The sequence below is a fragment of the Miniopterus natalensis genome, chromosome 8 (genome assembly GCF_054644295.1).
Source record: "Miniopterus natalensis isolate mMinNat1 chromosome 8, mMinNat1.hap1, whole genome shotgun sequence".
Lineage (NCBI taxonomy): Eukaryota > Metazoa > Chordata > Mammalia > Chiroptera > Miniopteridae > Miniopterus > Miniopterus natalensis.
In genome coordinates this window covers 72249169-72275198 of record NC_142088.1, presented here as the reverse complement: position 1 = coordinate 72275198, position 26030 = coordinate 72249169, and the positions used below count along the sequence as shown (strand labels likewise).

General features: G+C 38.7%; 1 protein-coding gene across 1 annotated transcript in view; it reads right to left on the bottom strand.

Moving 5' to 3' along the window:
- The window catches only part of DPP10 (dipeptidyl peptidase like 10), a 542160-nt gene that overhangs the window by 282931 nt on the left and 233199 nt on the right, over positions 1-26030 (bottom strand). The window contains exon 4 of the mRNA XM_087819898.1: positions 4034-4128. Coding sequence (XP_087676024.1) covers positions 4034-4128 — 95 coding nt within the window. The remainder of the gene's footprint in view (positions 1-4033; positions 4129-26030) is intronic.

Genomic DNA, 26030 nt, shown 5'->3' with positions numbered 1-26030 from the left:
CAATTTCCCATTGAAGAGCCACTGCTTTGATCCCACCTTGAAAAACCACCTTCTAACCATCACATGGTTTCTCGTGTATGTCATTCTCGAACAGGGTTTCTCAGACCTGGCACTACTGACATTTTCAGCTGGCTGTTTCTTTGCCATGAGCAGCTGCCTTGAGCTCTATAGAAAGCTTCATGGAAGCCCTAATCGCTACTCACTAGCTGCCCTCAACTCCTTCCCTCCAGCCATAACAATTAGAATGTCTCCAAAGTTGTCAAATGTCTCCTAGGGACAAAAGTATCCAGGCTGAGAACCACTGGCCTGGAGAAAAAAGAAACTCGACTGTGATGTACACAGCAACATGCACGAGTGTACAGTTCCCCTGACGTCACTGGCTGATGGATATCCATTACGCTCCTGATGGCAATCACTGCTTGGTTACTGACAGGCACTGGGAAGTCCACATCATTTCCCATTACTATAGCCGGCATGTGAGGCTGCCTGGCCAGTCAGAAATTTATGACAGCCTTTAATTATTTCACATCTAAAAGGTGAAATTTTAGTTGCCTTTATCCGGTGATTCTTTACTTGCACTGCCGTAATTTTTCATAGGACACCTAATACCTTAAACATGAATCAGAAAATAAGTTCCTTAAGTTCAAGCTTGCACATAGAGTTGGATCTATCTTCCAACCCCCATGTACTCAGTGGCAGAACAAATAAAAATTAAATTAAAATATTACAATAGAATGGAAGCCAACTAATGCTATCAATATGCAAGGTAAGTCAATAAATATTCCCTGGATCTAGTCAAACCTACTATGATGTGATGACCTATAAATATATCATTGGACCAAAAAAATGTGTAGCTAATATTTTCCTTGGAATCTTTTTGCTGCCACACATAAATTTCACCTCTCTGATTTAGGCTATTTATATAGCATGTTTTAAAAAGATTACAGATTTTCAGGATCAAAGAAATGTATGATTCACATCTATTAGCTATCTCTTTCCATATTAGTTCATGAACTTCTTTTGGTTTTTGTAACCTGAACAAGTTTTAAGCACATGGCTTGGACCGTGTCTCTAATTCCATTTTAATTTTAAAAAGTGATGTGATAGAACTAATTGTGGCTGCTGGTGTTTTGTGCCAAGACAATTGGTGATATTCAATTTATTGACAGCAGAGAAAGGACAGCTAATACTTGTGAAACATTTTCCTCATTATGTCATTGTGAGGAGCTTTTGTTTGAAATAGTTCTGTCTGTAAGAGATAACATTTCCAAACACTTAGAAAGGATTAAGAGCAGTTTTGGGGCTAAGTCACCTTTTTAAATATAATTCCCCTTCAAAAAGTTATATGCCCTTTAATTTCTCCTTTATTAGAAATCCACCTATGGTCTATTCCAAAGATTGCCTTAGGGCAATTATTTCAGAAAAATGATTTACTTCTGTTTTATTTTTGCCAACCATGGCTATTATTTTTGCAATCTGCTAACCATGATTACATAGCTAAAAGTACCCACTATTCACATTTAAAATGTGTTTAAGCAGGGAAATGACAATGTGGTGTCATCTTAATTTTTAAAATAAATTGACAGTCACATTTTAGCAAGATATGTCTTAATAATAGGCCAATCTGTTATCACATTTTTGTTAATAATGTGTTTATTGTTTCAGTTGACTTGGCACACTTTTATTATAAAAGCTTTTTAGAGTAATCTGATCCAATTAATTATCATTATAATTAAAATATTGATACTTGTTAATGAAAAACCTGCAGTTTGAATAAAATTCTTAAACTCTGATAAGAGATTTTTTTCCAAAAGAAAGGCCTTGGATAGAACATAAATCCAAACTTTAGTCACACATAAGCTTTAAAAACACAACTACTTAATAGTGCTAGCTTGGAACCGGGAGGAAATGATTAAATGAGTTCCTTTGAAATCAGAAATCATGGTAATTTGTATTTATCTTTGCAGTTTTGGGTTAACTGGTTGCAAATATATGCCACACTCTCTGCCTACCCCTCCACTGAATTCTGACACCTCTCGGACTTATAAATTGCTTAATTATCTGTGTTGTGAGATGAATGTCTTTAGGGAGCCTATGAATCTCAGAAGATCAGTGAGTTAGAATATTTGCTAAATATGACTTTGTGGTAATTAAGAGGCATAACCTACATAGAGGAAAATAGAAAAAGATCTTAAAAGGATTTAAAAAGACTAAACATACAGGCACAGAGATAAAATGGCATGAATCAGCATATGAAGAGAAGTGCAATGAGGTGAGGTAGGGGTGGTGCGAAATACCAATAACAAAATTGAGATAATAAAATAATAACCAAAAGTTTTGTGTTTGTTTCTTTTTTGTCTGTTTCGTAATGGCTAAGAAAGCAAGGGATCAATGATGGAAAACATACATACTTTGTGACCAGAGAGAAGACCTCATGGACCCGTGTAAGGGGAACGGTTGTCAAAGAACAGTAACAAGACAAATATTCAGTGAAGTGCTGAGTGTCTACACCTAACTGAAGTGCTTGGCCATTGGCGGCTTCTATGACCCCCCAAAAGTGATACTTTATAATAAGGGGCACAAAATTGAAAATGCATTTAATTTTTTCTCCATGTTAATTTTATACAAAACCAAATCACATTGGCTTTAATCAGCAAATAATTACTATACCCTCTCATCAAAACCAATCCCTGCTTTCTGCCTCCTGTTCTATTTCCAATGGAGGGCTTTTGTTCCCCTGATTTCAGCAACTCACAATGATTCCTTAGCCTCTCCTCTAGTATCCTTGACTACCATCCAATTAAAATTATAGATATTGCTCTATACTGTTTACTGAAGTTTTTCATGTTATAGTATTTTCTCCCATAAGGAAAATCATATTCTTAAAAAGCAAGCAAATGACTTATACACACCCAGCATTCCACAAGTGCTATGAAGAGTTGCATCCAGAATGGGTATTCCTCTAATAGCTGTGTTACCTTATTAGTTTAAAAACAAAACTGTCATTCTCCGTTAGTAGTAACCCAACTGCTGAAGTATATAGGCTGGTTGGTTTAAAGTTTACCTAGTAGATATGTCCCCATATAATGATTTCATGATTTGCAAAGAGCGTTTTCTCTAAATATATAAAAAAAACACTAAACAACAGAATGTTCCACTCTACCTCTTCCACCTGACCTTCCTAATAGACATGAAGACTAACTGTTGATTCTAAATATAAAAGTAAGAATAATTTTTTAAAATGTAGCTGATGATTTATTTGATCATTGCTTTAATTCATTTAGGTCTTCTAAGGCCTCCTATGATGTTTTGTCTATATCATGAACTTATCAAATAGGCAATATGTTGAACCTTTAGTTACATAAAACAGTGAGCAAATAACTGTTCAATGGCGTTTGATAGCTAGATTTTGAACATTTGCAACAGCCAATTTGTTATCGTTTACTCTAAAGGTAGTTGTAGATAAATCTAACCTCAAGATAGGACTGAGTTTAATAGAAAGGCAAAGTTTGTATTTCTTTCTAAGAGTGAAGTACATACTTCATTAGGCTAAACAATGATTCTGGAGTAGAAAAGTGATATTGGTAGACTACTAAATTGTAGAGGGAAACCACATCAACTCCGACAGGTCAGTTTTAGAAAGGCTGCCTCCTGCTTGATCAGGAGAACCACAGCAGACTTGGAAGGAATGCAGAAGGACGGAAAAGTAGAGGGGCGAAAAAGGTAATCATAACTTGTTGGACTAGGCATTAAAAAACAAACAAAAATACCTTGGCATTTGTCTTACTATCCTTACATAAAAAATATTGGAAGAAATAAGGAATTATTCCTGGAAATATTGTTTACTAAAAAGGAATGGGAAGAAAATGAAGCAGACGGTCACATGGATATTTTCCATCCATAGAGATACTGATTCCAATGATATCCCAGCCCTAACTCTTCCCCTCAAATGCTTTGCAAGCGATAGAGCTGAAGAAAAGAACATTCTAAGCAACACTGACGCGCATAAAGTAATTAATTATTAATTACTTACAAAAGTTGTGTTTTCCAGTAATAATGTGGTAGCATTTGTTTCTATATTCAGTTTAATGACATGTCCGTTCTCGCTTTTATACACCACATCTGTATCTGCAACAACAAAGACGTTAACAATAGACGAGCGCATTGATTGGCAACATGACAACTGGGGGGCAGGAGACGTGCATAAAAACAGGCCCCTTAGAGTGGGCCTGGCGGGCTGCTGACCCAGCAGATCTCTGCGCCTGGCTCCCAGGACCCGCTGCAGGGACCTGGGCCGCCTGGCACCTGGCCTATTGCGCAGTGAGCACAAGGGTAGTGACAGGGCTGCTCACATCCCCGGTTTAACAAATAAAAATTAATTAAAATATGGGCAATCGGTGCCGCTCTGAGACAGGAGAGAAGGAACGAGGTGCAGCGCCTCCAGCTTCCGAAGTGGCTGTTAGTGGCTAAAGAGCGGCCTGGACCGCAGGGAGGGCTGCCTGTCACCCACTGCGCCACTCTGGGGCTGCTCCTCCTCAACCTCAGTCCTGCAGGCGCTCTCCTGTCTCCAGTCTTACCATCCTTCAGTTCCTGCTCCGCCTGCTTTTCCTTTGGGTTGAAATTTTGTCTCTGCTTTTGTATCTGGTTTGCGTGATCACAGATCAAAACCTCCGATGATAAGGCCCTTTTTTGTGCATAACATTCTTAAATGAAGACATTTCAAGCTAGACTAATTACCTCCAATTTTTATGAAGTACGGGAAAATTTTCAACAGATGTCTTATATTCATGCTGACCAGTGTTGCCTCCTTTAAAAAATCATGAAGAAGGTTTTGTACATACATGGTTTACCAAGTAGGTCAGTATAATGCCCTTATTTTAAAAGCCAGCTGAAGACTCTACTGATAAAATGTGATAAACATCAGGATTATAAAAACAAAAATTTCTGAAACCATTAGCATCACGTTGTATCTACTCTGTCAGCTTTAGAGGAATGATGTTTTTATTTAAAATAATTAAATTGCTTATAGACAGCTGTGGATTTTAAATATATTTTGAGTTACATTCAGCCACATTCATCAGGAAATTAAATCATCTTAAGAATACCTCAGACTAAAAATATCAGCCTGAGGAAAAACTGCCAGAGAGGATACTCACAAGCTAAAAGTTATATATATAAACGTAAGTAATGCAAATATATATGTCAATGTGTATATATTAAAGGGAAAGTACACAAAAGCAGTCTTAAGTATTTCTTTTCAATAATTATAATATCTTTCCAGTTTTACCCACTAACTTTTCTGATATTAATCAGCCGAAGGCCCTGCCCTTCTTGGAAGAAAGGCAATAATTAAGAAGACCTAGCCTGCTACTCGTAATGAGTGAAGTGACGGAAGCTGTGACCACGCCGATCCTGTCTTCATCTGTATTAAGGTAAACCACACCGCATGGAGGTTATCACTGTTCTATAGAAATGCCTGACACTTTGCCAAGCAAGATTTTCTAGCCTGTTTTCCAGTTACATTATAAAGAGAAACTCCTAAAAATTATATGATGGGAAGCAATCAATACTATAAAAAATGAAGCGTGTTTTTCTTTTTGTTTGTGTCTCACGCAGAGGACTGAGAGGTCAGTGTGACGCAAGGATGGCACAGAAAGCCAGGAGTTCTCCTTGAGCTTATTCACACAAGGACAGTGACATGTTAGACCTGTGGCCTGGGGGAAAGGAGGAAACAAATGGTATTTTAAGAAAGGAGGAAGAGAGACAGAAATATTTCAGAGTTACTCTGGGAGGCAGACTGCATAGACTACAAGATAGTCCTATGTGATCTTTAAAATAAGGCCTTGCAAAAATAAATAAAGAGGAAAATAAAATAAAATAATAAAATGAAATGAAATAAAATAAATAACTGAACACCTGTTGTAAGCTATAAATAAACTGGGTTACTATTATCATTAACTTCACCTGCCATCCTTTCTGGTGATACTGAACAAATAACAGGTTTATGCACATATTAAATATTTATTTTGATTCATATTTCTTTCCTATCTTCCCTTTGTTTTTCATCCAAAATTTATGATCACAGCCTAAAGGCAGCACTAGTCACTGTGCTACGTGTTCTTGTCTGTTGATTCCGGTAGCCTGCCTTCCTGATCTCAATTCATGCTTGTTTGAATCAACAGTCCAACCCCAGTCAATCCCCCCTGTTATTTTTCTTGATATTCTCAATTCTGCATAATTTCTTGATATTCATGAATGTTATCATCAGAGATTAGCAAGAAGAGACAAACAGCATGCCGTAACAAATCATTATTATAACAGTTTCCCAACAGGTTAGGAGCAAAAGGATTCCCCCCTCTCTACTGCACCATGGAGATACATATAGCAAAAAGTCGCTCTGCGAGCAGTTTATCTCCCAGGGGCAAACACACTGCAGAATTCTACACTGGGATGGAGTCGGGGCCGAGGGAGAAAGAAGAGCTGAGAGAGTCATTTCAGTGTGAGCTGTGGTTCTACAATGGAAGGGAGAGAGTAGCATGTGGCCTCCTGGTCTCTCACAGCAAGAGAAAACCCCAGGCAGGGGAGAGGTTGTATAAGAGGTAAAATAGGAAAATTCGTTTTTATTTCCCTTAGCACCAAAATGAAACTTGTTTAAGAAGATAAAGACCACCCTTACTATTTTTTAAAAGTAAATTTTGTTAGATAATTATTCAGACTTGAAAAAATCTACAGGAATTGAGATTTTATAAATGCTCTAGATCTGCTCTCCTGTGAATTCTACTGTCAATATTGCAGCAGTAGGATAATCATTTTTTAAAAAAAAAATCAAATGTAACCCTCTAGCTTAATATTTAATACAGATTTCTGCATAAATTATTTTAAAAGCTTCTAATATCTGCCATTATGAATTCTCTTTATTTTTTTCTGGTCTTTAAAATCTGGTCTTCTCGGTCTCATATTTATCCTACTTTACTGTTTGAGTTACAATCACTAGTGAAGTCTCCCAGTTTTGAAACTCCCGTTACTGCATTTAACAAATCCCTTTTGGGAACTAGATTTCAGAACTGTCACCTCGAATTTTGTTTAATGTTAGGTAATGAAATATGAGTGAATTAGATCAAGGACTGAAGTACATTAGCACAGGGAGATTAAGGTAGGTGTACTTTAAAATATTCTTAAAACACAGTATCATGCATGTCTATACAGTATTTTGATTAAATAAACCATCTTCCTTTTCAGCTCAATGAAAGTTAAGAGTCAATTATCCTGAGTGCACATTCACTTCAGTCAGTTTTTAAAATGAATGGTGTGAAAGATGCAACTGCGTGCCTCCTCTCTCCATCCCCAGCTCCAAGAATGCATTTTTGGTCTCTGTTCCCCTATGTTACTGTCATTTCTGTCCAATCCTTGTTCTGTATTTGTGTAACAAAAGAGAAAACAGTAGTATGTCCTAGTTTAAGATCTTTCAAGTAAATGCAATCTTTAATTGATGACTTTTCCATGCAAAGCAGCTAGTAAACACTTCACATCACCCCCCGCCCCCATCCACATCAACTGTCACGACCAAGGACCAAAGCAGATTTTACTTTCAGTTCTTGAAAAGTCTTGCCCATGAGGCTGTAACATAGGTTATAAATCAGTACAAAAACTCAATTTTTTCTTAAGAAAATTTATCTGCACCATGTGTTCCTAAAACGAAGCAAGTTTCTTAACTATCAAACAACTGTTTGCTTAATACTCACTCCAAGATGCTTTCCTCTCTGTGTCAGGTGCAGGGAGAGCCTGATCTATGTTCCTCTCTCACACACATGTTTCTCTCTCTCTCTGTCTCCCTCCCTTTCTCTCTCTTTCTAAAATCATTGAAAACATAATTTTTAAAAAGTCATCTTCTCGGTTATTGTTGATGTATTTGATAATGTAAGTATGCATTTAATTTTGACATAATTTGCTTTTAATGTTTCAAAATTAAATCTGTCATCTATCTGATAGCATTCTAATCAACCTGGTTATTAATATTACTCGTCTTCCTATGCTAGTTTCAAAAAATCTTTCTGGAAATATCATAAGTACTCCCCCCTCAGCACTCAGTGTGAAAAGGGATAACCTAGCTTCCCTGAAAATATTTATCTATTTATCTATCATCAATCATCTACCTACAGGGGGAGTTTACAAAAAGTGAAAAATATCAATTATTTGAGACATTTTAATACAAATATGATCTTCATCTTTTTAAAAACCTATTTTTGTTATACCTAAAATAAAAATTCTATAACATCATTTTAAAAATTTACACTCAAACAATGAAGTGAATAATTTTTTTAAAAAACTAAAAAAAAATGATGAAATAATTATAACAGAAAATGCTCTAATGGATTTAGGAAGGATATTTGCTAAAAAACAAATTAATATTTGATAATTAATTAAAAATATCAATGGTAAATCTAGAATTCTGAGCTAATCATAACTGAAACACAGCAGGCCCCTCAATCATCTCTCCTAAAACAAGGCTCAAAACTATGGAAAGTTGGCCTCACTTTTTAAAAAGACCTGAGCTCCATGTATTTACTGATCATAAGTGACTTTCTGTCTACCTCAAATCTTACTCCATACACAGTCTTCTTTCTCTCCAGACTTCTGGGAAGAGGTGACTTTTCTCCTTAGCTAAACAAAAAGCTGTTGTGTACCCAGCTCAGTATGCTCCAAGCACTTAAATATCTTTGATGTCTGCTACCTCCTGTCAGCTCCTTGGACTTTTTAACCATGTATATATTTCTTCTCAATATCATTAATGATAATAATCACCTTCATTTAGCTCTCCTGCTCTCCCCCAGGCTCTTATCCTCACACAACAGGCCTCGTGGGTCCTGCCTTACCCCATGCCTGCCTTACAGTCGTGCCCCACCTCCTAGCAGTGCAGCTTCAGTCCCGGCTCTCCTGAGACTGCGGGCTCCCAAACCCCCTGCGACTTCCCCCACACTTCCCCCACCTCACTCGGCTTCACAGGGTGTCGCAGCGATGAACAGAGGGTTTTTAAATCTTTTTCCCTTGACTTTGAACCATTACTTTGCCCTGGAATTCTTTCTTCAAAAATCTCTATATTCCACCCATCCAATTGCTATCTAAACAAAGACACCCTTCAAAGCCCAGTTCTGAGCCTTTTCTCCCCCCCAGCCACTACTCTCTGAGTGATCCTTTCTACTCAGAACTTCTATATCGATTTTTAAACTTTCCACTCAAGTTCTGACCTCTCCTATATGTCAGTTTTATATTTCCAATTCCATTTTAGATCACATATATGTCTTACAGATACATAAACCTCAATAAACTAAAATTAAACTCCTTATATTTTTGGATACACGCCTCCCTCAAAGTTTTATACACACACACGCACACACATGCACACACACACACACACACACACACACACATATATAACTTATGTTCATTACCCCTTTATTTCTTCATCTCTTAATATAGTCCCTTAAATACTCTCACTTGGAAGCTTTATTTATTTTTTTAAATTTTTCTTTTTTTTTTAATCGTCAAGTGACAATTTAGAGAGAGGGGCAAAGGGAGAGAGAGAGGAGAGAAACATGGACGTACCAGAGAAACATGGATCAGCTTCCTCCCTTATGCACCCAGACCAGGGATCAAAACCCGCAACCTGGGTATGTGCCCTGACCAGGAATCAAACCCATGACCAGCCAAGCCACACTGGCCAGGGCAGTATTTTTGTTTTTCTGTTTGTTTGCTTTAAATGTCTGCTATGCCTCTAGCTAATTCTCATCACATACCTTAACATTCTATGTAACATTTCCTAATCTCTCACATGCTCCAGGGACTCACAGAGCCCTGATAATAAACTATAAAAATTAAAGACTGTTACTTAGGTTACTCACTGTGTAACTTCAACATGCATTTGCATAGTATTATCGCCTGATACTCTAAACAACAGTTCATCTGTTGTTTACAGTTGTCCACATATCTCCTACTTCACTCCCACTCAGCTTTGCTGATGACACCCACTAACAATGTGCAGCCCCCATCCAGATTTTTCATCGTTTTCAAAGCACTGTTAAATTCCCCACAATTCTAAAGTTATCACTCGACCTCTCTCTTTTCTGAACTTCTATACCAGCCTTCAATATTTAGTCATATAATTCCTTTCAAAAATCCTTACTATTTTTATTTAGTTTTGATGTGTTTGTTCTGGGTTTTCATTCACTTTATAAACTCAAGAAAGGGCCTATTTCTTGTTCCTTTCAGAACTGAAACTGTTCACATCCTTTAAATCTTATTGTCTACATCGATATGAGTTTACTAGTCAACTGTCTGCAATAATATGACATTAATATTTCAGGAAAGTCTTGCCAGGGAAATGAGGTCGCAAATAACTTCAGTGTTTTGTTTCAGGAATTTGGAAATCCATTTACTTGAAAAATGGACTACTTAACAAATGTTCACTAAAGTAAGTATCTCTTTCTCTAAGAACAATACATCGCTCCACCAAATCACTGTTCACTATTCAAGAGCATCTCCCAAGCCCTCACCTCCCTAAATTCACGAATTCTAACCTCTTACAACACAAACTTCACCCAATCCTGATCAACACTGCTTATTAAAATACCTGTCAAAATAGATCCCAAAACACCTATCAGCATCGCCCCCTTACCCTTCGTTCTCCAGATGCTGCTCACTCATGGTCAAGACAGTGACACCCTGTGCCATAGGGAGCTCTAAACCCAGGTGTGGTTGTCCTGTCCCACAGGTGATTTGGCTGCTATGTTGGGGAAACCAGCCTCCGGCAGTTGTAACTTCTACAGTACACACTGTGGCACCTATTCCACTGAAGGATCCCAACAAATATTTTTCTTTGCTACAAGAGGAAGTATTTTCCCTGTATGTATCATTCACATTTCATTTTGTTCATTGTTATAACTTTATTAAAAATACATTTAGCACTACTGATAAAGATGCCATCCTTATTTTAAATTTAGCCAGGTTCCTGTGATCCCTCTTCTAGACCAGGCCTCGACCTTGACCTGCCTTTAGCAAGAACCCTGCTAAGTCAGTTTAGTGAGGATCCCCCTACCCTTGATAGGTCTGTCCCCTTAGCAATCTTCCAGCCACTGTTCCCTGCACTCTGCTCCTTAGCTGTAAATCTCCAGGTGTCTTTACTGTATTAAGAGTTGAGTTCAGTCTCTCTCCCCTACGGCAATTCTCTTTCCACTATTGTAACAGCCTTAAATGAAGGCTTCCTTACTATATCAACAAGTGTCAGAATATTTTTTTTCTCGAAAACAGTCTTACAAATCTAAATTTAAGTAACCTACTTTCATTATATCTTAAAACTAAATTTAAATTATAAGCCAATAAAATAATTAAATTAAATATAAATAATATACTTTTACAATATAATTAAAATATAAGATGTCTGATATAAGTTTAATAGTTTATATTAATGAAATATAATTTTATATTTAAATATATATGGAAAAACAGAGAGAGAGTTAGGTCTGCTAGACCAGGATTTGACAAACTCTGGCTATGGCTGTGGTCCAAGTCCATGCCCAGCAAATTTGGCCCACAGCCACGTTTATTCACTTACATGTGTCCATGGCTGCTCTCACATGGCAATGGCAGATTAGAGTAGCTGCAACAGAGAACTACGACTCAGAAAGCCTAAAATATTTACTGGCTGGTCCTTTAAAGGAAAAGTTCCTAACTCTGTGTTAGATTATTAATTGTTTGCCTCATTCAAGAACATATTTTTTACTTACTGTGCTTGTGTTAGTCACTACCATTGTAATGCCAGTGGAAAAATGTTCTTTTATCTCCCAAATACCACATACTCAAAAGAGTTTTTATTTTCCTACCTGGAAAGAGAAATATATTTGCCTCAAAATGATTTGAATTTCTGAAAAAATATAAAGGTAAGTATACAAAATAAATGCATTTTTTGTAAAAAAGGAACCAGAATGAAGGCCATCTTCATTGAAAAGTCATCATAATTGTAAGTAATCATCATTAATTCATATGGAAGTTTCAGTCCTATGAATGGCACTTCCGTGATAAAGAGCCCTTTTTAGGCTCAATAAAGACTCAGTTGATGGCCACTCAACTAAATGATGGTGTGTGTTTTTTATTTGTAGCTAAAATGCAAATAGCACCAGTTTCTACTTGATCATTTCATTCTTCATATTATTTGCAAAAAAGTTCACATAAAAGGAAAATAAAACACCCCTCTTGAGAATGTCAAATGTCTCTTCTCACCAGAAGATTTGTTTGCACAGCACAGAAGTAGCACAAGCACCACTTAGAACTGGTTTTTAACTTCCTTCAGTTAAAGCCGGCAGAAGGCAGGGGGGCCTCCCTGAAAGCTGCCTTTCCTCAGGCACATAGTGGAAGTCAGCAGGCAAGGGGGAGACAGAAGCAGACCCCTGCCCCTCTGCCCCGCGCATCTCAGCCACAGTGAACACCAACTTTAGTTGGGTGTCCACGCTTCTAAAGGTGTAAGCACCTGCACTGCAGAGGCCTTCAGAGAATAGAGCTTATTTTAAAGTAACATGTAAACTGCAATATACAGAGAGAGAAAATGAGGCCAGGTAAATATCTAAATCACTCCTCTCTTTAATTTTGTTTTTGTTTTGGTCAGACACTCACTTGTCACCATTTTTTTCTTCTCATTCTGAAAAGGTTCAACTGGGCTGATCTCAGCCTCCAAACGTACTTTTGGAAGATGGGTCACCAGGACTCCTATACAAGATGAGTGCTGGATGGCCAGGTATAGAAACCCAGGCACAGAAACCCAGGTATGGAGACTCACCGGGCAGGAAGCCCTAGATGGCCAGCAAGGGCGAAACTGGGCAAACAAGTACCTTGTCCCCGGGGAAAGCTGTCCTCCCCAACATAACCTGTCCTTCTAGCATATCCCTGGTCATGTGGTTTAAACCCCTTGAGGGTTGCCTTCCTAAAGATAACATCTAGGCCTCAACTGCATTTCAGTTCCAGGACCAGGTTATCAGGGAAACCAGACCAGTGACACCTTGGCTGCCTGAGGACCAGATGCATTCACTAATGACCCTGTCACTGACCAATCAGTGGAGACCACGACCTTGAAAGAGCCCAACTGGAAAGCTGATGAATATTCTCTTGAGAACCCCCCCCCCCAGACCTCCCTTCAGATTCCCACCTGCAAGAGAGATTAAGAGGCTCAGGACAAAGGATCCAGCCCATGCTCCCCACCAAGGGAGCAAACCAGCGCCATCTCCATCCCCATTCTTCCCCCTGAGGGGACCCCACAAGGTTTGCAACCAGAGGAGCAATGGGCAGTGGCAGATCGTTCCCATCCCCTTTTAATAAATTTATTTTTCTTCATTCACTGTCTGAAACGGCTATTTAGCTGCCCGCACACCAGTACATTAACTTTTCAACGGGAGTCGCTTTTTTATTTTATTTTTTATTTTGTGCTTCTGTTCCTGTAGGGCAACTCACTGGATGTGAAAATGCTGTCTGGCCCTTGCCACGTTGCCCAATGGTGATTCGTCTGCTGCTGTGAGTAATAAACTTCCTTTGTCTCTGATTCAAAGGCCACATGTTTATACAGATGTTAGTTTGCAAGCAGGGTGAAAGCTCAGATCCTTCCCAACTCTCAGTTAAAAGCTATCCTTCCTCATTTCTCAACATCTCCTTTTCTCTCAAGGTTTTAATTTTAACATTCATTTTTTCATCACTAATCAAATGTCCTCAAAGTGCACAGTGACATTTCATTAACTTAATTAATCTTTCATCAGACTTGTAAATTAGAAAAGCAAAACAAACAGTAGCTCATCACATCCAATTTATGCTTTCACCCTGCATCTCTGACTACCAGGTAGAGCTCTGAACTCCACTATTTAAATACCTGCATGTGTAGACTTATCCATTAATCACTTAGCTATTTTGTTACCCTCCTTTGAATCTTCCTGGGCAGTCCATGCAATTTATTTAATACATTTCCATTAACCATTGACAATGTCCTACTAAAACATATGAAGTCTCCAGTATCTCTGATAAGGCCACATCCTTCTACTCAGCTTCTTGCTGCAGTGAACACGGGGTATATCTATCTTTGCAAATACATGTTTTTGAGTTTTTCAGGGAGATACCCAGAGGAGGGGTGGCTGGGTCATATGGTAACTCTATTCTTAATTTTTTGAGGAACCACCATACTGTTTACCATAGCAGCTGTGTTACCAGAGAATTAAAATTTCTCTGTCACTTTTGGGAGGGAGGTTCTTGGGGTACCGCTGAAATAAGCATTTTCAGAAGCTCCCACGGGAGAGTGAGATGTGGTAAAAGCTCTATTTCTGTGGAGTTACATTCCTCGGGCTGTAAAGTCCCACGTCCCTTAAACCAGTCCTGAAAGAGGTGCAGCTGGGGTTCCAGCAGAGCCAAATGCAGAGTCAGTGTCCAGAGCTTCCAGAATTTCCATGGTGCAGCCGGGTGTAGTTCAGCATTCAGGCCAACTAAAGTCCACTAGTCCATCGTATGGAGTCCCAAATGCCGTGGGCCACGTGAGCAAATGCAGGGGAGCTTGACCCCTGCAACGTGAGTCCAAGGAACCCGATCTTCCAGAGAAAGAAGAGAGCGCACCTTCTCTCTTCAGAAGTTTAAATATTCAGGTTTCGCAAGTTTACCGTGGCCATGCCCATCCTCGCCACTAATTTGTTCTCAGCTGTGCCCTGCAGACCTGTAAGCACCTTTCCACACCATTCAGACCTTACTGGGCACGTATCTAAGCTGCCTTTGTCCAGTCCCTTCCCCATCCATCCCGGGGAACAGGCTTGGAGGGTGTTAAGTGCAACTTTCTGGCAAAGGTGTATAACGGGCTCCCCTTTACTCCTTTCCCGTTAAATAGTAACCACGTTATTACAACAGCATCATCGGTACCGGTCTGCATCTCCAACAGCACTGGGCGGGGGCTCCCTTTTCCCCGCCGCCTCTCCAGCACTTGTTGTTACTTGGCTTGCTGACAGGAGCCACTCTAACAGGTGTGAGGCATATCTTATTGTCGTTTTCATTTGCATTTTCCAAGTAGCTGGTTCACTGCAACATTATTCCCGGTGGCGAAGACTTGGAAACAACGGAAGAGTCCTCTGTTGGTGACCGGATAGAGAAGATGCGGAATACTACCCAGAAGAAAAGATGGAATACTGACATTTGTGGCAGCATGGATGGGGCCTGAGAATATCATGTTGCTGTCCGTGGAAATCAGACTCTTCCAAGGAACAGAGAGAAAAGCACTTCACAGGCCCACACAGGGGAAACTGTGGTGTGGCAAGGTTTATTCAGGGAGGCTGTCCCTGGGTTTCCAACTTCCCACCTCCCTTCCTCCTGTATGGAAAAAGCCCAGCCTTGCTTCACCGAGGCCCGAATAAGGCCAGAATCCAGAGTTTCCGCTTCATATTAAAGCTTGGTCCTTTGGAGCTTGCTTGGCCTACTGCAGGCCCCAGGCGGCCTAGGCTCGAAAGGCTGCGGGTGTTCCCAGGTAAGAGGGCACACGACCGAAAGGGCCAGTGCGTTACAGGGTGGGCAGGAAAGAGAGAGGGGGGGGAGAGAGAGGGAGAGAGAGAGAGGGAGAGAGAGAGACTTTGTTGAGAGAGAGAGGGAGAGAGAGAGACTTTGTTCCCTTGGGGTTATAACCAGGAGCTTTTCCAAAACAACCAATAAGCTTCCAGGCTTTTATGAGCTTCTGATGGATCCACCCCGACCAAGGATCCCTTCCCCAGTCAGACGGACAGGCCTCTATGGTCCAGCACCTGCCCCCGCACCATTTTGACTTCTTTTGCGCATGTCCTAATCTCCCCCTGCTCCACCCCCGTGGGGGTGATGGATAGTGGGCTGCTCCCTACATGGGGGACAGGGGGTAATGCCCTTGGAGGGACAATGCTATAGCTTCTGGTGAAACAAACAGGCTCAGTGCCCAATTCTCTTTGCTTCGTTCCTAATACATAGCTACCTACAGTAACAATGCTGAGCAACTAAGTCAGACAGAAAGTGAGAACCATATGATTTCACTCATGTAGAATATAAAGCTGGAAGCAACAAAGGAACAAACAAGACAGACAAACAGAAACTCACAGGCACGAGGACAGCATGGTGGTCACCAGAGAGAAAGGGGGACAGGGAGGAGTGAAAGGTGAGGGGCCAAATATGTGGCGATGGAGAAGATCTGCCCTTGGCTTGTAAACACACAGTGCAGCAGACAGACGATGCATCACAGAACCGTACCCTTGAAACCCATATAACTGTATTAACTAATGTCACTTCAATAATTTAATAAAAACATAAAAAGAATAGAAATAAATGCAATTTCTTGCCATTGGTCTTTTGGTTCAAGGCAGAGGTGAATCCATTACTTTTATCTATCCAATGCCAGCTCATCTTAGGCATATTTTCTTATCCTCTGAAATGTTTTTCCAGCCATGCCTAATATCAGCACACTCGACGACAAAAGAAAAAGATGGGAACAAAGACACTATCTTTCTGTGTGTGTTTTTCTGACTATAAATTAATATTTGTCATCATAAAAAAACTTGTATAATGTTAACATATCAAGGAAAATAACTGAATATTTTAATGTGTTTTCTTATAAAAGGCACAGTTGAGATCTCAATGTATAGCATGGTTTGCATCCCCTTTCTTCTCTTAAAATTATAGATTAGGGATTGCACCCCATCATTAGAAATCCTCCATTGGCTGCTTCAAAGGCCTAACACTTTCAGTCCAAACTGCTGTTATAGAAGGAAAAATAAATTGAAACATGACCATTGGAAATACAGAAGAGAAAAAAGTGGCAATATTTAAAATACAGAAAAAAGGGAAATGCAGATATTGTGGTCTTGAATATAGTTTTAGAAAGTAGCACTGAGGAATTTTGTTGTCTGACAATCTAATTCATACATCGAAACGACAGATGCTGTGACTTTCCCAACGCATAGTGGCACACCTTTGTCAATTCTGGCGTTTTCAGTTAAATCTCTAGAGACTAAACTGATCACTGCACTCCAAGGAATATATATTTGAACCATAAGGTGAGACTCAGTTGGACAGAAAATTGACTTGGGTGAATAAAATAGAAGTATTGCATTTATTTAAACAGAACCAACACTGAAATAAGTGACAAAAGGAATGATTAAAAATTTACATACTCAAGGACAATCAGATCCTGGGGTGGATAAAAGAAATATAAAATAGGTGAAGATACTTACAGGATGATTACCAGAATCAGAAAACTGTAGTTGGTTCTACGGGTAAGTTTAGTGGAAATGAGTCAATAACTTTGAGCAATAGGATTTGTTTCTGAATTTGAATGTAATTGTTTCTCAATCATATTCGGGCTTTTTTTTTTGCGGGGGTGGGGGGTTGTTGAGTGTTAAAGTTCAGGAGAAAAACGATGTTAAAATTCATTAAAGGAAAATACAGATGAGCCCAGTTCATATAATGGGTTCATTCATATGTCACATGCCTAGGATGTAACTTATTTATCTATAAATAGCTATAATAGAAATTGATGCTCTTAGAAGATTGGTCAGATAAGGATGCCTGGATAAGTCATTATTACCATTTTCTATTTCAGAGTAGACGGTGGAAGAAATGTAATGTATTATTTGTTTCAAGTATCAGAAGCCCCAACTCAAGTGGACTTAACCCAAAAAAGGATTATACTGTACATCTGGCTTCAGGTAAGGCTTGATGCAGGGGCTCAGATGAAGTCATAGGGGCATGGGTAACATCTCATTGTTTTCTTTGCAATGGCTCCACTCAGGCAGGCTTTCCCTTCACGGCCAGATGATGACTACAACACCTAGAAAGCCTACAACTTATTACTTTCAAGCCCAACAGGAACAATTAAGATTCCCTTTCCAGGATTCTCAAAGATGCATTGCTCTCATTGGTTGTGACTGGGGCAAGTACACATTTGTACCCTGGTGTTAGGGATATGCAGTGTACTAAGAGGCACGGGACTAAATCTCAGGCCCACTCCTGCTGAGGGCTGGGTTGTGCTGATGTTTAAGAAAATTTATTTTGTGAACACCAGAAAAGGGCTAAGATTACCTAGTGAAATAGACAATAGGTCTATCATACAATGTGTGTGCATTGATGATGACTGGTTTTACAACAAAAATGATGCCTCTCCAAAGTTACTGTAAATTAGCATTTCATCATATAGTAACATGCAGCACATCTAATTATAAGTGTGTGTGTGTGTATACACGCGTGTGTGTGTATAAGTGAGTACTTGGTAGAAGAATGGGTCCACGTAAGGAAATATATTTCATTAATTATTAAAATTCTGAGAAAATTTTCCAGTTTGTCTGCAGTCCTGCCATATTTCCAAGCTATGTTTGCCCTAGAGAAAAATGATTTTGCTTGAAGTAATAAGGCTTTAGTGGCCCATGGGGGAAGCTTGCCAGGAGGAATGTTTGCTTCTGCCAGGATGTGTAGTCAGAGATTCATTCTCCTGAGAGGAGAAAAGCATGTTGGCAGCAGATCAGTCTGGGGCTGCTGAGGAGATGGAGATGGATGCCCTGGAAGAGGCACAGATCTCCATCAAAGTTTCCGTCTCCTGTTGAGTTGTCAGAGTTATCAGATTTGCCAGGGAACAGACTGAATTTACAAGTAAGTCTTGTTAATAAGAATAAACTCTAAACATGCTATTTAAAAGTCAATAATGTTGTGCTATAACATCATCACTGTAAATATACTTTTTATACGGTGGTTATTTTCCTCAAATTATTGACCCCATTTCCCCATTCCTACCTCTGATCATGATTAAACCAATCTTGAATATTTGAATACTAAACATCCATCAGTAAGTTCAAGGTCCACCCATCACATCCACCATGATTCCTTTCTAAAGAATACATATAGTCTACGTGTGTATATATAAGCACATATAGTGTAATATAAATCATAATAAGGGGAGGGTATGTTTTAGAGATTTAAGATGAAATTCAACTCTTATACTTCCTAATTTTTGTATGGTTAAATTTACTATTTGTAATTTATTTTACCTTCTGAAATATAAAAGAAAAAAACAAAACAAAACACATGCCCCAAATAAGTTACTTGAATATAAAATACCCTCATGCATGAAAAAAATGCAGTTTCTCATACAGAGCATGTGACCAATAAGTGATCCTGGGTTTGCTGATGATGGAGGGAGCAATGCTGATTATGATGATTTATTTAGCATTTTTGATTCTCCACTTGACCTCTATTTTTCCTTACTATTATCAGACATTGTCATTAGCCTCTAAACTGCACATGTACTTTTTCTAAAAGGAAATATTCAAATTTTCTTATTTACCACATGACTTAGGCTAGCACTGCATACATAGTTGGTATTTATGTGTCTCATTGAATTAATGTCTAAATCTTCCCATTTTGAGCATTGTGCAATCACCATATATACATACACACACACGCACACACACACACACGTATATTATTATTGTTGAAAGTATTACAGATATCGCCCCCCCCCGTTGGTCCCCTCCACCTGGTACAAATCCCCCCCCCAGGTCTTAACCACACTACTGTCTGTGTCCATAGGTCATATATGCATCTAAGTTCTTAATTACTCGCCCCTCCCCACCCCTACCTTCCCTCTGAGATTCGTCTGACTGCCTCATGCTTCTATGTCTCTGTATCTAACTAGTTCATCAGTTTATTTTGTTCATTAGGTTCCACATGAATGAGATCATGTGGTACTTGTTTGATGCCAACTAGGAAAGAAAAACAGAGCAAATTCCCAAGGGTTAACTATGCACTCAGTGATGCTAAGAAGGGAAAAGAGGCAATTAAGGTCCAAAGCCACCGATGAGTGAAAACCAATTCAAAGTCATGACCTGATGAATAGATAAACAAAATGCAGGATACCCTTACTGGTCAATAAAAATAAATGAAGTAATGACACCTGCTACAAGAAGTATAAACCTTGAAAATAATCTAACTGAAAGCTGTAGATCATATAATTCAATGTATAGAAAATATCTTAATAGAAAAGTCCATATAAATAGAATGTAGATTAGCAGTTGCCAGGGATTGGGGAAAGAGGGGAATGGAAAGTGAGCGCTAGTGAGTACTGGGTTAATTTTGGGAGGCAATGAAAATATTTTGGACACAGTGGTGATGATTGGATAACTCTGGAGATATAGTAAAACACAAAAAATTGTGCTGAAAAGGAATTTTATGACATGTAAATTTCTTAGTAAAACATTATGAAAAAATAAATCAAAAAAATGTTGAAGATGATTGAAGAGAAGGCTGAGATGCCAAAAATTTAAAATAGCAACTTTTTTAGGTTCCTTTTGGCTATAATACCAAAACTGTTGATAGAAAAGAAAAGATGCACTTGTGCTATTTACTGCTATGTGTCCCAACTACTCAAAGTAAAGCTGCACACTCAATTTGTTTTTGTGTTATGATTGTTATCTGTAACAGCAACCGTATCATTTCCTTTGTGTTGAACCTTCTTATCAGCACTTCTCTTAATGCAGGGCTCTACACACAGTAGGTCATGAATAAGCCATGACTATTTAAGACATCAGTCATACAAATATACCAGATCATCTAGTTCCTTTATCAGTAACGTGTATACATTATTTCTATAAAAGAGTCCTAAGAAGAAAGTTGACAACACAATTGGTTCTAAAATATTTTGAAGACCTAGGAGGAACCAAAGAGGTCATCTTGTCCAATCCCTTCATTTCATCAAGGAAAAATTAGGCCACAGAAAGTGAGGAGAGTTTCTGTAACTCCTGGATTAAGGCTCCAAATCTATCCCAACTTCTGCAACACTGGCTATTTCTTAATGACTGGTACTTATACTGCTTCCTTAAGATCTGTGTATTCTGTTCCCTTTCCACTCAGTTCCCAAGTTTCAAGAATCTCCTTTATGAAGCTGAGTCACTACTAAGTGATCATTAACTCATGGATGAGCAGTACTTTAGTTATGACATAAGGCGTCTTCTCTACCCCTATTTCCAACATGGCCTCAGTTGACCTACAAGAGTCTGTTGGGGGCGGGACATAGGTACTAGTGCTCTATCTGTTTTTTGGGGTAAACACTGATGATAGAATTACTCTGAAAAAAACTGTGAAACAAATAGGTGCTTAGAGGCATTTTGGATACATATTTCCACACTATCTTCTAACTCGGTAGATGGTTCACAATTATCATCTTACTAATTCTTTAGTAAGAAAACTCTGGGTTTTCTTAAATTCTTCAAATATGATTTTTAAATAGTCAACATCATACTTAATTCAAGCCACCTGTTTGCACAGATGGCAGTTTGTTCACTTTCATGCAAGAGCTAAAGATCCAGGCCTGACAAAACACAAGAGTTAAACTGTCACTTTGCGTGGCTTCCCCAAGTTTAAAGTGAGCTGAAAAATCAGAGAGAACAGATGTCTCCCCTTAAACATCTCACTTCACCTCTTCTATCTCCTGGGATGTTTCTGAAAATGTGAGATGAGATTCATTGCACTGAACATTATGTTTTTGCTTCAAAAAGATGAACCTCCCTGTCCCTCTTCCTAATATGACACTTACTGTACACCTCATTAGGAAGATAAGACCCCAATCTGTGGTTCTTGCATCACTTCACCTGCACTTACCTTCTTCACAGCTGCTCTAGTGAACAGCTAAAAGCACAAATACGATAAACTAGTAGATAACCATGTTCACAGATGCAGATATGGTAGAAAAATAAGCACAATTTTTGTCCTATCAAAGTGTTCTGATTTAAGAAGTAAGATAATATACAACATTTTTCAATATATGGTTAAAACAGTCAGCTATTTTTAAGTGTTTACCACGTTCCTTAGAAATATGAAGGGGGAGACAAAGCCACCTAAAATCTAGTCAGTAAAATATAATAAAGTCACAGGGTACACATAAAAACCCAAAAACATTTTTTAACATCAATAATAGGAAAGGCATTTTGTTAGGCATTTATACTTATTTCATTTAATTCTCACAATAAGGGCCCTTGTACATAAGAGAAAGATTTAGCCTCAGGGAACTTAATTAACAGGCCTAACATAATTAAGAGAATGGTGGAGCCAAAACTCTGATTAGAGACAGATTTTAAATACAATTTGGCAATGGGGTTGAAATAGCTGTTCCAGGGGATGCTTGTACCTGATCTCTACCTTCTCTCAGCTCACACCCTGCCAGTGCTGACTGATGTCCTGACCTGCAGCACAGAGCCTGCAGTTCAAGGGACATCTTCAAAAAGTCCTTGCAATGTCCCAATCTGGGAAATAAGTGAGGTCTGAACATGGCAGATTCAGGAGCGTTTGCCTTCATGTCTATTCTGCAGTATGCACGCTATTGCTTCTTTGAGTCGTCAGTGCCAGGCATCAGAATCTTGTCAGAAGCCAATAATAGCAGCACAGTAGCATCTGGCTAACAGTGGAGCTAGTCCCTGAGTGACTGGTGTACACAGACCCACCTCTGAAGTTCAGCAAGGATGGGGTGTGAACCTCCATTTAATAATCTCAAACTCCAACAGGGTGAGCCCAAAGAGTCGCATTGAAACACATAATAAACCTGTCAAAAGCCAAAGGCAAGAGAGAAATCTGAAAGCTGCAAGAGAGAAGCAACTCATCACATACAATAGACCCTCAGCAAGATTATCAGCAGGATTTGGGTCAGAAACTTTGGAGGTCAGAAACCTGATGTATTTAAAACGCCAAAAAAAAAAAAAAAAAAAAAAAATCTGTCAAGACAGAAGTCTATATTCAGCAAAAGTGTCCTTCAAGGATGGTAACACAAATTTTTCTTAAAAGGTCCAAAGATAAAAAGGTTAAGGCATTGTTAAACAAAGCTACACATATTTGCCTGTTAATGCTTACTGCAGTGGTATTCAGATTTCTAATTATTATGGAATATTTTGCACAAAGCTTATTGAAATTACTTCCACATTTTTTCTTTATTCTCACAGTGAGATTTATTAACATCTCATAAAATAATGGTACACTATTCTTTGGACATATTGCCAAACATAATTTGTAAAGAGTTTTATTAGCTCCTTGAGGGCACTCCATATTTAATAACTATATTTGAGTAAACCAAAGTGAGTGGTTACCAATGTGAGGTGTCACTGTGCTCAAAGGTATTGGCTGGAGTATGGTTACTTCTTATGCTTACAGAATTTTGTGGCTGAATTCCTAAGAAGCACAAGTTCTCTGGTGTCTGTTTTTTAAATTTACCTGTATTGTTGAAAGTTAAAGACATTGCCCCTTTTCCCCCCATGGACCCCTTGCAACACATACTGCCCCCCCGCCTTCACCACATTATTGTCTGTGTCCATGTGTTATACATACATGCATATAAATTCTTTGGTTAATCTCTTCCCCCCCTCCCACTCCCCACCTTCCCTCTGAAATTCCTCAATCTGTTCCATGCTTTTATGTCTCTTTATCTATTTTGTTCATCACTTTATTGTGTTCATTATATTTCACATATGACTTGCTTTTCTCTAACTGGCTTATTCCACTTAGCATAATACTCTCCAAGTCCTTCCATGCTGTCTCAAAGGGCACAACATCCTTCTTTTTTACAGATGCATAGTATTCCATGGTGTAAATGTCCCACAGCTTTTTTATTCACTCTACTGATGGGCACTTGGCCTGTTTCCAGATCTTAGCTATTGTAAATAGCACTGCTATGAACATAGGGGTGCATATCTTCTTTGGTGTTTTGGGATTCTTAGTATGTATTCCTAGAAGTGGGATCACTGGGTCCAAAGGCAGCTCCATTTTTAATTTTTTGAGGAACCTCCATACTGTTTCCATAGTGGCTGCCCCAGTCTGCATTCCCACTGCATTCCCAGTGTACTAGGGCTCCCCTTTCTCCACACCCTCTATTGCACTTTAATAAAGTTCACTTTTGTGGTTATGGACTTTCACTGAATAATAGAAGAGTATGTGTTTATAATTGGTACTTCCCTTGTATAATGTATAGGCAATGCTGGATAATGACAGGATTTAGCCATTCCTGGGTTCAAGGACTTGGTATTTCATAGCACTCTGAATTCCAATTCCATTCCTAACAGAAACTTCAATCCCACTCTAACTTCAAACACACACTCAAGCCCACTGGGAATCCTAAATTCTAGGCTCTAATTGAGCCTGTACCCCATCAGTAAAGGCCTCTCTCTTCCACAGTAGTTTCATGAGGGAGTCAGTGATACGCCGGCCCCCAAGCATTGTTACATAATGTTCACACACACGCAGCTGTAGCTCTGTACATCAAATTACACAGGAAAATAATCTTTTTCCACATCTCACAAAAACAGTACCCTAAAACAACACTGAATAGTTCATTTAGGCTGAAAATATCATTACAATCTAAGTAGACATAAAGTTAACTGCTTTCTAGAGTGTTACATAAAACCACCTGCCCTCCTGTTGCTCTTGCTTACTCTCCATGGCAGTCAGAAAATTCATCCTGGAGCCACTGAGGTTTATTTTTGCCCATTCTGAAAAATTGGCTGATATTGATAACTGTTATAAAAAGTTTACCCCATGAGCCTCCTAGGCTGCCAAGAATGTAACTGGGCCGAATGGAGCGTTGGTGTTTAGCTTGCATCTGGTCCCGAGTCCAGGAGGCCTCACTCTTTGACCAGCATCAAGGGGCGCTTCTTTCATTGAGGGAAAACAGATGGCACATTTTGACTATAATGAAGTTCATTCTGAGAAACTCGCCCAGCTTGTCCAAACTGGTGGCAAGTTGGATAGGATTTCAAATACACAAACACCTGTAGGAGTTCAGTTTACTATCCCTGGCCCAAATAAGTAACTTTAGAAAATATTTATTGTGCATCTACTGCATATGAGACATGAGTCCATTCAAGACTTCACCAAACGTGATGTTGCATTGCTAGTACTGACCCTCTTTTCACTAAGCAAATGTAACAGAGCACAGTATTCTATAATAAATTCTTAGAACACCATTAGATCATGTTTTCATTTATTATGTTCATAATGGTTTTAGCAAAGCTCAGACACTATTAAAGTGGAACCTTAAAATATATCCTTTTGTCCCTGAGAGATACAACCATCTTTTCAAATGTCTTCTCAATATTCTCACATGTAATTTGATTGCAATACTTCAGCAAGGAAATTCAATAAGCATTTCTTATGTTTCTCCTACATATCAAGCACGACTGAGTCTATGCACTAGGGGAAAGAAAATATGAATAACATCCTCACTCAGTAGAGAAGCTCACAGTTCAATGGTGGATACAGGCAAACAAAATGATTTTAATGCAAAGAGGAGTATTGTGATTAAGAGTAAATACTTGTGCTATCAACTAAGGGCAGGGGTTAGCCACATGTATGTTAAAACACCAGCTGGAATGAGAAATACTGTGTAAAATATACGCTGGATTTTGAAGACTTAGTATACAAAATAAAATATCTCATGTTTAAATACTGATCATATGTATATACACGCACATATATATATATAAAATTTACGATATATTGTATCAAACAAAATATATTAATACCATTACTTTCACTGTTTCTTTTTACTTTTTTAAAGGGTCCTTTAGAAAATTTAGAAACTACACTGCATCTGTAACTCACTTTAGATTTCAATTGGAAAGCACTGGCAAGAACTCATATGATAGACCTCTTGTCTGCAATACTCATTCTATCACTTACTAGCCGGGAGACCTTAGGAAAGTTACTTAATTTTCATTGCTTCAGTTTTCTCCTTTATAAAAAGAGGCTGATAATAATTCCAGCAGTTTACCCACAGTGTTGTTGGGATAAGTGAATTAATTCAAAAGGCTACCACTATTAAGTCAGTAAGTACAGAGCATTAAGTGGGCACATAGAAAGAGTAGCCATCTTAGGCTACAAGAAGAAAACTCAGGGATGAATTTTAAAAAAATAAATTTATATATTTATATATGTGTGTGTGTGTGTGTGTGTGTGTGTGTGTGTGCGCGCGCGCGTGTGTGTGT